This window comes from Sphaeramia orbicularis, chromosome 12, assembly GCF_902148855.1.
Source record: "Sphaeramia orbicularis chromosome 12, fSphaOr1.1, whole genome shotgun sequence".
NCBI classification, from domain to species: domain Eukaryota; kingdom Metazoa; phylum Chordata; class Actinopteri; order Kurtiformes; family Apogonidae; genus Sphaeramia; species Sphaeramia orbicularis.
The window spans coordinates 36,134,796-36,151,317 of NC_043968.1; the positions used below are offsets into that span (position 1 = coordinate 36,134,796).

At 39.6% G+C, this 16,522-nt stretch overlaps 1 protein-coding gene across 1 annotated transcript in view; it reads right to left on the reverse strand.

Moving 5' to 3' along the window:
* Positions 1-16,522, reverse strand: part of celf2 (cugbp, Elav-like family member 2) — a 249,899-nt gene that overhangs the window by 197,625 nt on the left and 35,752 nt on the right. Inside the window, exon 2 of the mRNA XM_030148793.1 lies at positions 5,751-5,786. Within this exon, the coding sequence (XP_030004653.1) occupies positions 5,751-5,786 (36 nt within the window). The remainder of the gene's footprint in view (positions 1-5,750; positions 5,787-16,522) is intronic.

Here is a 16,522-nt window from a genome sequence, read left to right on the forward strand (position 1 = left end):
TTCCTGAGAGACAACAGATTGTGAAGAAGTGAGGGAAGAAAAGACATCTAAATGCCTGTCCAACTCTCTCAAGACAATCTCTCCTCTCCTTTGTCCCCGCCCCACTCCCTCCTTCTGTCCCTCCCCATCATTAGCAGTTCTTCATAATTCATATGTGATAAAAAATAGATGAGCAGTGAGAATGACACCAGCTCAGCCCACTACAATAAAAATCCCACTTTTTCATCCTGCAACCCCACCGATGCATGGAGGTGCATCAACTATTGTCGCTCTTCGAACATCACTACGGAGCTCGACCCTTATTTTCTGGGATCTTGTCTGAAAATCCCAATTTTAAAATCAGTAGTACTATTAAATGGCTGACTTCCTTTGTGTAAGGCACAGAAATCTGTAGTATGGTACAGACACAAGGGAATAAAGAAAATAAAAGTGAAGACACTCATCTCAAGCCTGGATGATTATCATGACGTCATTGGTACCATTTGAGGAAACTAAACTACGAATAAGAAAATAAATGTTAACGTTACATGTTTTTTTGCATGAACTGAAACCTAAATAGAACTGTAGGGAGGAGCAGTTTAGGTATCTTTCCAGCCTGATTTGCAATAATAATAAAGAGGCTGTAAAATGCTGACACAGACAGGCTCAGTGATGGGCAGCTCTGCTACGGGTTGACTACTGTTAAAGGTGAACATGAAATAATTGCTTTGCACTGTAAATCCAATATCATGCTTTCTTCCATCCTACTTTTTCCAGCAAATCAAGGTTTTCTTTAGCCCAAACACTAGAACTGAATAAAAACTAAAACTAGTCAATTATTCATAATAAAATAAAACTAAGCCCAATAATTCACTCATAAAACTCAAACTGAGACAAAAAATAGAATTAACAAATGAAAAGACTGTAAAAATTGTGTTCACGCTGTCATAATGTGTTACTTTGGTATAAGTTTGGTGCCAAGAAGCCAAGCATTGAGTCAATACCTCTCAGGCTGTCAGGTGCATTTTTTGCCTGTTGCACTGACCAGAAGCGTTTTATGGCAGTGCATCCTTCACACTCTCAGGACATTTTCTCACTTGGGGATAAATTAGAGCCCAGGAAGGAGCCTTTAACACTGATAACTGTCACTGCTGAGGATGGAGAATACTCAAGCCAGTGTCTTCTTCTGACTGCACCAAGCCAGTTCCTCCTCATAAATATTCAGATGTGGGGATACTGGAGGAGGCGGGGCCAGCGCTAGCACTGCACACTGAATGGTTGCTGTAGTGAGGACCCGTTGTCGTTGTCATGTGGCAACCAGGGAGGCAATAACGGACGCGGCGTACCGGGATGCCACATTGTGCGAATCCTTGTAATTACAGTCTCTGCTCTGATGTGTGTCGGGCGCTGTAAACAGGAAATGTGTGTCACGCACACACCTGCAGCCCTCTTGCCCAAGAGGAACTTGAGACCTTTGAGAGCTTTTGTATCTGTTCCACTCCTGAGCTGATTCTATTCATACACTAATAAATGCTTGTTTGCGTCACTTTATGTATTTTTTGAGGAGAGAGTATCATGCGCATGCATGTGTGTGTGCCGTCCTCCCCATCTCAGGAGGTCATGTCAGAGCCAATAGTAGGTTTGTGGCTCATAATGACCGATGCTGAAAGGCATCTGTAGAGCTGCGCTTGCTAATTATCAGCTGTGCGCCTTCAAAGCACATTATCAGCACAAAGACCTGCAATTATACACAGGCTCACACACACACACTCACACACAGGCTCACTTCACACCCTTTATCACCCTTTTCCGGTGTCAAATCTTCCCCCTCCCATACTGTCTTCTTGTCTCTTGATTGCCGTTGTCCTTTTCTTTCTTTTTAATCAGTACGTCATCCTTCATCCTTCCCTCTCCTCAACATTTTTTTTTTACATTTTCAAAACAAATTCATCTCCTTTTTTCTGCTTACCCCCCTCATACCCCCCCATTCTGACTTCATCTGTCTTGCTAGCTTTCATTTCCTGTCCTCCCCTTTATCCATTCCCGCTCCGTGATTCCATTCCTATCCCCTCTTCCAGCTCCCCTGTTTCTACTTTTACTATCTCGTTCTCCTCACCCTCCTCTTTGCAGCTTCTCTTCCTCCTTCTGGCCCAAAACAGACACTTAAATAACGAGCAGGGTGTCAGTCAAACCGCCAGAGAGCTTCATTAGAGGAGGAGAGCACACAGGATCAAATTATACGCCCAGTTCTCTTTTGTGCAGTTGTGTGTGTGTTTGCAGGGGATTGTGGGGGGTCGGCAGTGGAGATAGTGGTGGTGGTGAAGGCAGAGGAAGTAAACACACGTTCCGGAATGACGCAGCTGTGTGTCGGATTAGTGTGTAACAAACACACACTGTGTTATGTGTGTTTGTGTGAGCTCATGCGACAGTCACAGCCTCGCCTATTTTCTCCAATCAGAGAGAAAAACAAAAGCAAACTATTTTGCCTAATTATTCACAGCCACACTCATCGACACTCTTCTTTTCCCCCATTTTTTTTGCTTCGTCTCCGCCGGCGTCTCATTCTGCGCCGGATCTTGTTTTTGATCTGAGCTGATTTACCGCTGTGTTTGCCAATGACAACCATCAGGTGTATCTTCAAAACAATGGCGTTATAAGGAAGCGCTATTATTAAAAATCAACAACGTCTTACAATAACTGCAATTATCGGAGGGAGATGTTCACAGATTTCACTGAAATGTAAGGATAGCACAACATTTCAATAGGTTAACACAATGAACAGTAAAAGTTAAATCGACAGAGATGCTTAGTTACTTAAAGCGCCGTATCACTGGTCGGACATGATTCACCCCATTAAAATCACATATTCTTTACGTTATTGTAAGTTTTAAAATGGACTTTTTCCTTTCCATTAGATTCAGTTCATTTCACCAGAGAATGAAAATCAGCTTACAGAGAAACAATCCATCACATTGAACATTTAGTCACCTTTGTCTCTATTTTCTTATGAGGTTGTTTTTACAGGAAGCAGCGACTGCATGAAAAGAGATCAAATTAAATCCAATAGAGTTATATATGTCATTTAGTTTCAGTTTAGTTGTTTGTTTGTTTTTTTTTTGAGAATCAACTTTGTACAGTGGTGTTTGGGGCAACCTACTCTTAAGTCTCTGATGACTGTGTGTCCTGGTAGAGTCTTTATTTTTTCTAATAATCCAGGTCACCAGTTTTTGCTTTTTTTCTTTATTAATTTCCAAATGTTTTCAGTAATTGCAATTGGTTCTGCAGCCATAACACCCCGAAGGTACATTTGAGAATGTATTTTGTCAATTTGGTCCAACTTTCTTCTCAAACCACACAAAACAAATGAAAATCTCTAGTCACAGTTTTACAAATATCTGACTATAACTACTACATCTATGATTTTTATCATAAATTAAAAAGGTTAAAGGGGCCATTTGTAATTGTTCTAGCTTAAAACAATCATAAAAGAACTCAAGTTATCAATACAGTGTAAACAGTTTTAACCTACATTGATACATTTGCCATAAATATATTGTGTCGCAGATATATCTACTGGACTCAGCATGCTCATCAGGTATCCATGGCCCATCCCCTCTGATAATAACACTTTAGGACCTCAGGAGATGGGGTGGCTCACTAGTCGCATTTCCATTGGATATATGCGCAAAATTTTAGGGCGTAATGTTGGTTTTTCCATTAAATCACAAATGCGATGATTTGTTTATTTATTAACACGAGATGGCACGAGAAGTCATTCCATAAACATGGTGACGAACGTAAATATTGTGTTGATTTACAGATATATTCATTATTATTATATTTTACCCCTCGATCCCGTACTAAATCAAAAAATGATTCGGTTTCTGCGCCATGTTTCTTTCAAAACTCATCTTCTTTGCTTGTTGTAACATCTGTCAACATCCTTTTTTTTTTTTTAAATTCACGTGACTCAAGGTCTTTCCATTGCAGTTTTACGTGATATACCATTTGCGCTACGCCCGAAAAACCACCTCTTGCCAGTGCAAAATCTTTTAATCGAAAAATGAGAGCTTTGGTGAAATTGTTGTTTTTCCATTAGGCAAATTTTATGTGCAAGTTATATTTGCACAATTTGAAGCTTAATGGAAAAGCGACTACTGTAGCTTACAGTCTCTGCTATAAACTACTAACCTGACAAAGTAGTGATAGCTTATTGAGGTAGTTGATTGTATAATGTTGCCGACAATGTTGATGGTGGCTCAGTTTAGACAGTATACAGTTGGAAAAAGTGGCGGCTGTGACTCAGGGGGTTCGTCAAATAACCCAAGAGTTGGCAGTGCAAGTATCATCCTAGTCCTAATCATGTGCCGTTGTGTCCTTGGGCAAGACACTTCACCCACCTCGCCTCCAGTGTCCCTCACACTGGTGTATGTATGAACGTGCCTGACCACCTCTTTGGCGGTGCTCAGAGGGGCCGTTTGGCACAGATTGGCAGCCAAAGGCCACAGGGCAGCTGTGGCTACAACTGCAGCTTACAACCAGTGTGTGAATGTGAGAGTGAAGGAATATTGGATCAATAAAGTAAAGTGCTTTGGGTGCCTGGAAAATCCAATCCATTAAGCCTTGTGCATACGGTACAATGCAATGGGGGCAGTGTAATGACCTGGGGTTGCCTTGGATAGTCAGGTCTAAGTTCAGTAATGTTATGTGTCCGGGAAGTAAATGTTGCAACATTACATAATCTTATCAAAATCATGCAACAGCGAATAGGTAACATAATCAAAGCTGAAGGTGGTCTATTGAAATCTTAGAGTGTGGATTTATTTTAGTTGTTTTTCTCTTGGCCAGGCTGACACTATAAACCATACTCAAACACATTTCAAGTGGAGCTGATACATGATTTTGCTCTGGCTATATTTTGTGATCGCCGCAACTCTTAAAATTCTGCCCCCCTCTGTTGATATTTTGCGTGAAGTTTGGAATCCTAAATTGCCCTTTTAATGACTATACTTGCAACCATTCCCGATGAGACATTATGGAAACCATAAACGTTTATGAGACGTGCTCTTATTGAGGCCTCTGGTATTAATTAACATTTGCGTTTGTAGGTCACAGTAACTGTAATACTGACTGTTATTGTAAAGCATCAGGAAACATTATTTGGGAATATAACATAGATCATAAACCAATACAAGCGCATTATAATTCTTTATGGGTGTTTTTATGATGTAAACTGAAGCAGGTGAAAAGTGCTGTTAGCCTTTCTTTTTGTTCTGTCTTTCTGTAGTGACAAGTGGTGGTAGTGGGGGCAGCGATGGTTTTCAGGGCAGGATATTCGTCCTTCTCCTGATAACTGTGCCTCAGATGAAAAATAGGTACTGCTATTTTAAGATCGGCCCTTATTTAAACCTTCTTTTCCCCTTCTACCCTTCCATGCTTGATCTGTCGCTCTGTCGCCGAAGGGTTTAGTTTAATGACCCGCCTTGGCTGTAGATCTGAGCTGCGTCACATCTCTCCTCTCCAATTTCCCCTCTTCTCTTCCCCTTTTTTCTCCTTTTTTTCGACACTCTTTCCAGCCTCATCTTTCTCCTACTTTTCTGCAGTGTTCAACCCAACAACAACATCTACACCTTTTTATTGCTGCAGCTAAAATGTCTGCAGATGTGGTTAGTGTTTAGCTTCGAGTCCGTAGAGAATACATTAAATGCTTCATTGCTGATGAGGGAAGAGGACGCGTGGAAGGTAAAAGTAAAAAAAAAGATCTACAGTACCTTTGTATTGGTCCAGAGAGGTCACTGGCGTCCTGCCTGTAATACAAGAATAAAAAGACATGTAAGTTTTAGATTTTCTTTTTTAAACTGAAGCTTAAAGGCAAAGATTTCTGGCTTTCAACATTCCTGAAAAAAAGGTTTCAACATTTCTGGCTTATGTTTCTAAGCAGTATTGCTCAAACTTATCTCTGTGAATGAGAGAGAGCGAGAGAGAGGTGATTGAAGAAGCAATAGTCTAAATGTGGAGGGTGAGGAGTGTAGCAAGAAAGATGCAGTTAAACCGAAAAGTAAAACATCATTTCCTTATTTGGTCCCAGCTATTACAATCTAAAAACACATATAAACACACCCACACTTTATCAAAACTCTACAGGAACGTTCTTGTGGTAATATATTATCAAAGCACAATGTTCTCCAGGTCTGTTTGGGGTCATAGACTAAAAGGTCTGTATGAACGTGCTTTTCCAGAGTTTACAGTCCTATAAAACTGTGCATTAAGTGTAGAGGCCACAAATGAAAGTCCAGAGTTGCTTTGTTTTAATATTTCTCCACTCATATGTGCTGCCCTGCTGTTATTGGCTGAAGATACAAACTCACTGCCCAAAAATCAGCGACCATAAATGTCCCAAATACAGCTAAAAAAAAAGGAGAAAATAAAAAATACAGGCAGAGATCAGGGTCTCTGCAGGTAAACACACCACCACACACTGAGGGTCAGAGGTAATGATTCACCTGATTTATGTAGTTCAAGCCTATAGAGTGTTTTATTGGGAGAATGCTTTGCTTTTAATAAAATACAAACTAAAGAACCAAACAAACCAATTTTTGTTAAAAAACCTTGTCACTCCACAGCTCCCATTCTATGCTGATGACAATATGCTTAAAAAATCAACCTGTGCAAAAAAAATTCTAAACCTTTTGACCACTTATCCAACAATCATTCATCCATTTATTCATTTTATGAACCCGCTTTATCCTCACTATGGTCACGGGGGTCGCTTGGAGCCTATCCCAGCTACTACATGGAAAATATTTCTCAGAAAGATGTGCATATGATGCTAGGCTTGCGCTAGCCTATCGCCACATCGCCACTGGTGATGCATTTTCCTGGCTGGCGAAGTTGTTTTCAAGCCGTGTAGCCACAGTGGCGAAGGTATTTCACCACTTACGGCAGCGTGACATTCCCAGCTAAGTGCAGCAGGTATGCTGTGGAGGAGTAATGTCAGCAGTGTGGAGATTTTTCAAAATAAATGATGGTGATAAAAGTAACACTGACTGCAAGTAACGTTAAAGACACAGACAGATACGGACGGAGTGTTCTGTCTGTCCTCTGCGTACATTCCACCCGTTTTCCAGGTGCTGGCGGATGCGTACACAGATAGAGAATAACGCCAGGGGTACGGAGCAGTGCGGACCGCCACCAGTGGAAGTGAAAATGAAACTTATCGCTCATTTATCTTTTCTCTACCTGCTGAAGCTTCGCTTTTAAACCTTACTAGCGAAAACACTGCAATATTAGTATCACATTAGTGTTGTGTCCATGTTTGACTTTCTTCTTCTTCTTCTTCTCGAAAAACTTTATTTTTCTTTGTGGTATTTGTCCAGTATGGTTAATTCAGAGTGGCACCCCCTGGTGGATTAATTGACAAACGCTCATTCCACTGGTAAATTTATTTTATATTGAATCTCATATTGAATCTCATGAACATCAGTGGTCAGAATAACTGTGTTTATAAGTCTATCATTTATTGTTTTGTTATACATTAGACTACAAATAAAAATAGTTTAGATGAAAATGTCAACTTAAGTTAATTTTTTATGATTTTTTTTGTATGAAACTGAAGCCAGATTGAACATATTTTTAAGCTCAAATGCACCAGAATGAAGGAAAAAGACTTAATTTTTCCCAAAATTTCCTGGGGGAGCTATGCTGGTCGCTGCGGTCCACTACGTGCCCTGCTGCAGGGACCCAGGCTGGCTGTGGCTTTTTGTGTCTACACTCATTCTACTAATGTAGCCACAGTGGCTGTATCTGTCATTTTCCTAGCGCAAGCACAGTGATGACGAACTCAAACACCTTGGAATCTTGGGTTTCTTTTACAAACTGTTTGCCTCTTCGCTTTACTAAGTTTTAAGTACATTACTTTACTTCTGCCTGGTTTCAAACTCTTTTTTACGCTTTTTTAACTGCAGAAAAACTGTTGGGTACAGATAAAAGCAGTACGTCTGGAAGTATGATAGAAATCACATAAGATATTGAAATTAAAACAGACACACACTGAGCCATCTAAACAGTAAATTGGTCTTGTCCTTGGGAACAGCAGAGAAACTTGCACATTCCCCTGAGTTTTCTCCATAATTCCCTGCTGTTTCCTCTTTCTCTCTCCTTCCCTTTTTGTTTTATCCCTTCCTTCAATCCTCTGTTCCTCTTCCACTGCATGTAAATAAATTGGTCCCTAGGCCCCACCACCAGAAACTGTGTCTGCATTTGTGAGTCACCAACACACTTGATGCAACACTCGGAAACACACAAAAACACACAACCCTCCGGAGCTCAGATGTGCAAGGAATTAGTGTCTTATGTCACACATGTAAATAAAATAATGAATGAACAATACTGTCATTAATCTTGTGTATGTGTGTGTGTGTGTGTGTGTGTGTGCGTGTGTGTGTGAGAGTGTGTGTGTGAAGTGTATTATGATGAAATGTAGAGAAAAAACTCCTTGCTCCTCCTCAACACAGTGGCCAATCACAGCTATCACCGCTCTTTGCATTTCAAAGACATACTCTTGTCTGTTTCATCTCCGACCACAGAACACTCATTCTGTTATCCTGCTACACACAAACACACGCAATGAATACAGACACACACATACACACCGCAGCCACCTCCACTCCAGTCCATTTCCCGATGCCATGAATTATGAAAAAGGGTAAATGGAACATCAAAAACACACTTTTTGCACTCATGGGTTTACACACCTGATAAACACACATAGAAAAGACACGGCTTAAGTACTACACACTCTACTTTACTGCACAAATCAGCTATAATATTTTTATATCTAGACACATACACGGTACACGCTAACTATTTAAACGTGATCGTTCTTATTACTTATGAATAGCTCATCACAGCTGAATGTTACAATGTTCCCTGCAGCTTAAAAGTCAGAAACATTCAGTGAGTTATTAAAGACTTCATTAGTATATGACAACACAGTCAAATGAATAACAGCCACTTAGATTTAAGCCAGAGCTCAATAAAATTAGATGAATCAAGAATACACACACGACAAAGTGTAAAATTCAAGATGTTTTTATTGATATGGTCTATTAAACACTCTTGTAAAACTGAATTTACCTCAGAAAGTCAAATTATTAGGCTGGAATAACATCTATAAAAACACATTTTTTAAAAAGAAACTATCTGCCTCAGACATTAAATGTGCTAAATTTTACATACTAATTGGACAAAAAAAAAAAGACAAGCACTGGTTAGATCATGTTTTCAAAGAATATAATAAAGTGTTATTACACATATATTGGTATGTACATTTATAAATCTTCCACCGGAAAGAACCTGTAAAGTGAAAGTATTTTAATGTGCAGGTGTTTTGAAATAAATCTGGTAGCTCTGAGACAAACAGTCCTTTGGAGTAAAACCTATTCTCTCATTAAATCTCAGAATTTCACATTTTGACCCAAGACTGTATCCTGGAAACTACAGCCAACCAATATTTCTGACTTGATTTGTCTTTATTAGTGAGTCAAACTTAGTTTCACTACTTTTTCTTCTTTCTTATTGTGGAGGCATTTTACTTGTAGGCCAGTGAAATCAATAAAATCAATAATCACCCTTCTAAATAAATAGAAATTGATTTAAAGCATTTATAATCCCTGACTCCCCAACTAAAAATTCCTTCATTTTAATATTATTACAGATTAGTTTATATCAAGTTTCTGTGTGGTTTATTTTAGCACCAGTGGTTAAATTGAGGCTGAAATGAGGAAGAAGCAACACTGATGTGTGTTGTTAGGAAATGTCATAATTAACTGCCCCATGACTGTATAAAGCTAGTGTGTGACTTAATTATATTAGGTCAAGTTTCCTTCTTTAACGTTTTATTAACTACTGTCCTTTAAAAAAAATTCTAAAAGCTTGAAGTCTGTGAGTATCAATAGCTCTGGGTGGTCTATAAAAGCCAAGAAGATTTGGGTCAGAATTGATCACTGGGATAGAAACAGATGGGAAAACAGCATCCAGGTGGAAAGCAGCCAGACTTATGCTTCACAACGGACAGCTTTTTGGCGGCGTGTTCCAACTGTAGCCCAAACTCCTACAGGTCTTACACCGCTTCAGGCCTGGCGGAGACGTAAAACGGAGCTGAAACATGAGGGACTCCGCAAGAGACTGTGCCAGAGTCTGCGCAAGGACGGAGCAGGTGGCAGGACCCCGCCAGTACCATGGGTATATATGGACACATTGTGACTAACAGAAGGAACAAGATTTGACACTAGCGCACACACTTTAACACACTCTCTACATTAGTGCTACATGACAGGAGGACTATGAAGCAGCTGTCATGATGCTTCAGAGCACCACTTAGGACAAAAGCTTTTAAAGCTGTTCTCCACACCTTCTGTTTCTTATAAACACACATGCTTATATGATTCCTTTAAAGGGTGAGTTCATTTAACTTACAGAAAAGGGGCTTCTTTGTCTTTTTTCCATAGAGATTTTTATTTTCTTTCTATTCAAATTTTAGATATATTTGGACAGAAATATATCTATATATTACCTCAGTACAGTTGGATCTAAAACAGAGCTCAGAGTTTAATCCAAATGCATTACAACCTGTAACCAAATTTTAAGAAAATTGGCAAAATTTTGGCAAATTTATTCATATCTGATATTGATATGTGAATATTACCCACTGGATCAACTGAGATACACAGTTTGTTAATTTGTAGTAGTTACTTATTTTAGCTGTGATACAACAACTATTTTCACCTCTACCAAATACTTATATTTTTTCTTGTAAAATTTTACATTTGCACTCAGGGTTTTTACGCACTGAAAATTTACATCGGAAATAAACACTAAAACAATGGCACTTGTTGTCCCTGTTGGTCACATTTTATTGCAGCTAAAAGCGCATTAATGATGAGGCCTGTAGTGCAATTAGAGAAACCAGGACATTGTTGGAATCTTCTGTATATCACTAGCAGTTACTAGCAAATGTAATTTAGGTGAAGTATTCTGTTTTGCTGAAACGTATAATCTCTGAGCTTTTATGACACATATGCACGCTTAAAAATCCTGGAAGAAACCTCTCAGTTACACAAGACAACATGATTTTTTTATGAGAAACCACATGTAGATCTTTAAAAATTAATATATTTTTTCCACTTTGTCTCCGTAAAGAACATACTTCTTAAAAACGCCAACATTTTGCCTTTAAAGTGGATAAACAATAACAGAGAAAAGCTGCATTTAACAGGCTGGAATAAAAAAAACATCTCCCACCTAAACTGATTTTCTCTCCTCCATTATCCTACTCTCAACAGCCCACCGGCGTCATCCTAACACTGTGTTTTTTAACACATCTCTGCTTCTCACCTGCCAATCTGCCGTTCACATTTACACAACTGGCCTCACATATTTTACACACAATCCCCAACCAGTCCACACACATCTTTAAACACTGATAAATACATTCACAGACTTGACTTTAACACCCTCCTAAGACTTCCCACTTCTCTCTTCATCGCAATCTCATCTCTTTCCCAGGTGTATGTGTGTGAGTGAGTGTCATTACACTAAATTGTGCCAGGTCTTAAGATGATGTCAGATATGGGCTGCTGGCCCACCTCCAGTTGGATATAAAGTCTCCCATTGGAGGATGAGTCTCGTACACAGCTGTGCCAAAGCGCTAAGGGGGGATGAGGACTGGATGACATCGAGGCCAAAGGGACGCCAAAGAACTGCCATTTCATTAATCATCCTCTGACTATTGCTGCATTCATTTTACACCAGGAAAGATAACTTGGAGTTGAGTTGAAGATTGATAAAAAGAGCAAACTCAGGTGTTTATTTGTGTCAAGAGTTGAAGAAAGGAAGATTCCATTCTTTAGGTAACAGGTGACTCACAGGTGACATAGTGTACTGGCAAAGACAAAACGGAACTTCCACAAAACTTTCCACTAGTGCATTATAACATACATCTCTACTGTCCATCTGTGCATTCACTACAGTCCAAAAAAAAAAGATGCGTTTTTTGGAATAATGCACTAATATGATGCGTCTGTGTCATGCTATTGTCTTGAGGAATGTTAGAGCAATTTCAGTTATATTTTTGTGACTTTGGAATACCGAGCGTTTGAAGATGGACAGCTGAAAGGTTCATTGTTTGCAGCTGTGGTGATGTTTTTATGGCTTTTCTTCAGCCAAAAAAATAATAATCCCTGGAAAATGGGCAGTGTAGCAAAAATGTTAGTGTTTTAGTACATCAAATTCATTTTGGCCTTTAATGAATAAATTTTTCAGTCAAGTGACTCACATCTCCTTACTCTCCCATTGGTTTTAAGTACAAAATTACAAAAACAGTACTTTTTAAGCAGTATTTACCTCAAACATTTTGCTGTGGTAACTTTATTGTGGAAACATAAAATAATTATCATCTTACAGACTTGGATTGGACACATAGACATAAAACCCCCAGGCACTTTCTTTTTATACAGTTAAATTGATTTTGTTGTCACGGCACAGTCATATTAAACCCAATAAACAAGGCAAGTTTATTACCAGACCCCCTGAAGGGGAGGCAAGGGGTATTGTTTTGGGTTTGGTTTATTTGTTTCTTTGTTTGTTTGTTAACACTTTAGCAGCAAAACTATTCGTTCAGTTCATACCAAATTGAGTTTGGTATGCCAGATTGCCAGTGACCCAGAATAGATGTCATTACATTTTGGGAAAGGCAGGTCAAAGTTCACATTTTTTATGATCTTTTTAAATCTCCTATTTACTTATAATGGGTGAAATACATGCAAGGGGCCTGGTTTGTTGTTGTGCCTGGCACCACTTGTTTTGTTTGTTTATTGGGTTTAACATGAAAATGAAAAAAGCATTTTCATAGAGTGCCTTGGATTGTAAGGACTTCAAAGTGAATTTTGGAATTCCTGAGAATTGTTTGAAGTGCTATGTCACAGTAAAACTATGTGAACTATATATGAGAAAGGAAAAAACACAAGGAGAACTACATTAGCCTGCCATTTTCCATTCCTTTTGTGTGTGTGTGTGTGTGTGTGTGTGTGTGTGTGTGTGTGCGTATGTGCGTGCGTGTGTGCGTGCGTGTCCACGTACAGTGCGGTGCATGGGTTACAGGGATGCATTCATTCATGCATGCACGTGTGACATATTGAGGACATTTAAATGCAGTGAGAGAAATGACCTGAGTGGTACAGGGTGAACAAAAGGGGGGATTGGTAGGAGTATGTTAGGCCTCATTTAACTCATGATATTCAGAGGGTATGCAGGGTGGTCACTGCACTCTTACACACTTGTATGCACTCTTTTACTTCATGTGTGTGAGCAGAGCAAATTGTACAACAGTCTAAAGTCACTGAAGGAAAGACTCTTGAATCATCCATCACGCTTCTGGGAGAAGAGAGAAGATCTCCCTTTTTGTCTCTCCCGCCTCCTCCTCTTTAATAATAACACCCCTACCCCCCTATATCCCCCACCCCCCTCCCCTCCCCTCCTTCCCCATTTAATAACCGTGCAACAGATCAGCTCCATTAGCCCAGACCTCCTCACTCATGCAAATGAGGCTGGCGTTATGGAGGCACGCGTCACGCATTATTGATGCCGCCCTCCCCGACCCGTCACTGTTCGCAACACAATAAACGCACGCACACGTATGTAAATATGCGTATGTGACAGAGGGTGAGGGAGACAGGAGAATACACGGGTTTGTTGGAAGTGTGGTTAAATTGCAACGAATTAAGGTTTTGATTAGAGCGATGGATTCAGTGGTGGTGTGTGGAGCTGAAAGGAGGATGATTACTGAGTGGACACGAGTGGGTCACAGAGTGAAGAGAGCACAGGAGGAGGACAAAGGTGAAAGGAATGATAAGTTTGGAAAATGAGGACTTTCCCAAATCTGACTTCAGTAAATGAAACATTTACCTGTATAGTCACTATATGAAATTCAAGAAGCTGCATTGATAATAATAATAATGGATTAGATTTATGTGGCGCTTTTCTATGAACACATACTCAAAGCACGTACAGTGGGTCCATTATTCATTCACTCACACATTCTCACTCTGGTGGTGGTAAACTCCATGTGTAGCCACAGCTGTCCTGGGCAGACTACGGAAGTGTGGCTGCCAGTCCACACCTACGGCCCCTCCGACCACCACCGAACATTCATATGCATTCATACATCAGTGTGAGTAGCAGCACTGGAGGCAAGGGGGGTGAAGTGTCTTGCCCAAGGACACAACAGCACATGGACAGAGCCAACCCTTCGCTTACTGGAAGACCAGCTCTACCATCTGAGCCATGGCCACCCCATTGACACTTGGCAGCCATTGAAGAATGTGGAATCTTGGCCTCTTCACAGCAAAACCAAAGTTCCTGTTGTTTCTGCATAGAATACAGGTCAACATACCTATACCCAGGAATTATCAGTTATATGGGAATTAACTGATTTGTATACAGATTTATTACCCTGCCCCCAAAAGGGAGGCAAGGGTATTGGTTTTGGTTTGGTTTGTTTGTTTGTTAACACTCTTAACAGCAAAACTATTTGTTGAATTGATACCCAGTTGGGTTTATATATTGCAAGTGACCCAGAATAGATGTCATTACATTTTGGGAACAGTAAGTCAAAGTTACAATTTTTTATGAATTTTAAATCTTTTTTTTTCCATGAACTTATAATGGGCGAAATTTCAAATGTCTGTAGCAGCAAAACTATTGGGTGAATTCATTCATAATTTGATTTATAGATTGCCAGTGACCCAGAATAGATGTCATTATATTTTGGGAAAAGTAGGTCAAAGCTCAAATTTTTTATGAATTTTTAAAATACTCCCATTTACTCATAATGGGTGAAATATGTGCGAGGGGTAAGGTTTATTGTGTGTGGCACCACTTGTTTTTTTTTTTGTTGTTGAATAAATCTTGAATGTTGAAGTATGTGTCATGTGGGTATGTTGTTAATTTGGTAGGCAGCTTTTTTATTTAGTAAGAAAAATGAATGGACAGATTCATTTTGTTGCACTCTTATTATTACAATTGTGACCTAAGTAACTCATTATTTTGATTTTTCTTTATTGAAGCATATCTCTATTCCAAAGCTTGTCCTCTCCTCTTCACATGTGTTACCACAGCTTCCTTCTTCCAGTTGTTTTTCTTTTGTTTAATGGTTGACGTTAGCATCTATATTTTCATGCAATTGGTTTGAAAACCTTAACCACCCAAAAAGAGACTTTTTACACTAGAAAATAACCAAACCATGGCTCAAATGCTTTTTGTCAGATCAAGATTTAGTTGTTCAGCTGGACCAAGGTCTACTTCTGCAGATTTGGTCCACGTCAAACTGTAAAGTCTGAAAATCTGGACAAGAAATAGTTTGAGTCTAAATTAGCCCTTCAATTCATAAATTGTAGACTGAATGAAAAGGTTTTTTAACAGACCAACTGTGTCTGGCAAGAAATAAGTTGACAGTCTGATCTTTGCCTGTGTGCATCAGCTGAGGCATGCGGTGGTAGATGAATAAAACAAACAGGTATAACAATATTAATGAAACCATATTCAAAGATTTGAGTGTTACAAATGTTCTCCTTTCATCGAAGGCCTTTGGTGCTCATATCTCTTTGTAAAGGTGTTGACAGAGAGACTAATAGGGTACCTCAATCACGTCCTGCTACCTAGTTAGCCTTGACAGATGTGAAGCATAATTGAGCTGAAATGATGGTTTGTCATAATTGAAAATAATTAAGGTTCTTTTGTACCAACACTGTTCCATCTGAAGCTTTCATTAGCAGGTTCAATACCAGGACCCTGCTTTTGTCCACTCCAGCGGCAGAAATCACTCATGTCCTTTTCCGCCCTCTTGTTGCCGCTCTTTGAAAACTACAGATTTGATGAATAAACTTCACGTCCCTAAACAATCACTCTTGGCAGCCAGTCAGTGGTTACTTCAAGCCAAGGCCCTGGTGACAAGGTGCCTCATAAAAGGCCACCATATCAGATCTGCTGCTGTCCATGTGAGTGCAGACCAATAAAAGAAGCCGGGGAATAAATCAATATTATGAATGCCAGTTCATCAGATTTGGGGGTAGCTCAGACAGTGAAATGTCAACCACTAATCTCTTTAATAGTCTGATATTACAATTTAATCCCAGTCTGATTCCTTCACTCTTTCGTTCATGCTGCTTGCTGATGCCTGTCAAGGAGCAAAGGGAGGAGGAGGCTGGTAAATAGAGAAAGAGAGGTATCAAAATGGAGTGGAAATAAGGTGGATTAAAGAGTAGAAAAGAGCAGAAGCCAGGATGAAAGCAGGAAAAAAGGTGGAAGAGGAAGAGGAGGAGGGAAGTATTAGACAAAGAGAAATGGCTGGTTTATGGAGCGTTGTGGCACGCTGCCATTTCAAGTCTGAATTTACAGTGCGGAGTGATGGACTGTGAGACGGAGAGGCAATAAAGTGATGTCGATGAGAACTGAGGACAAATTGATATGATCATAACATGTCACATTA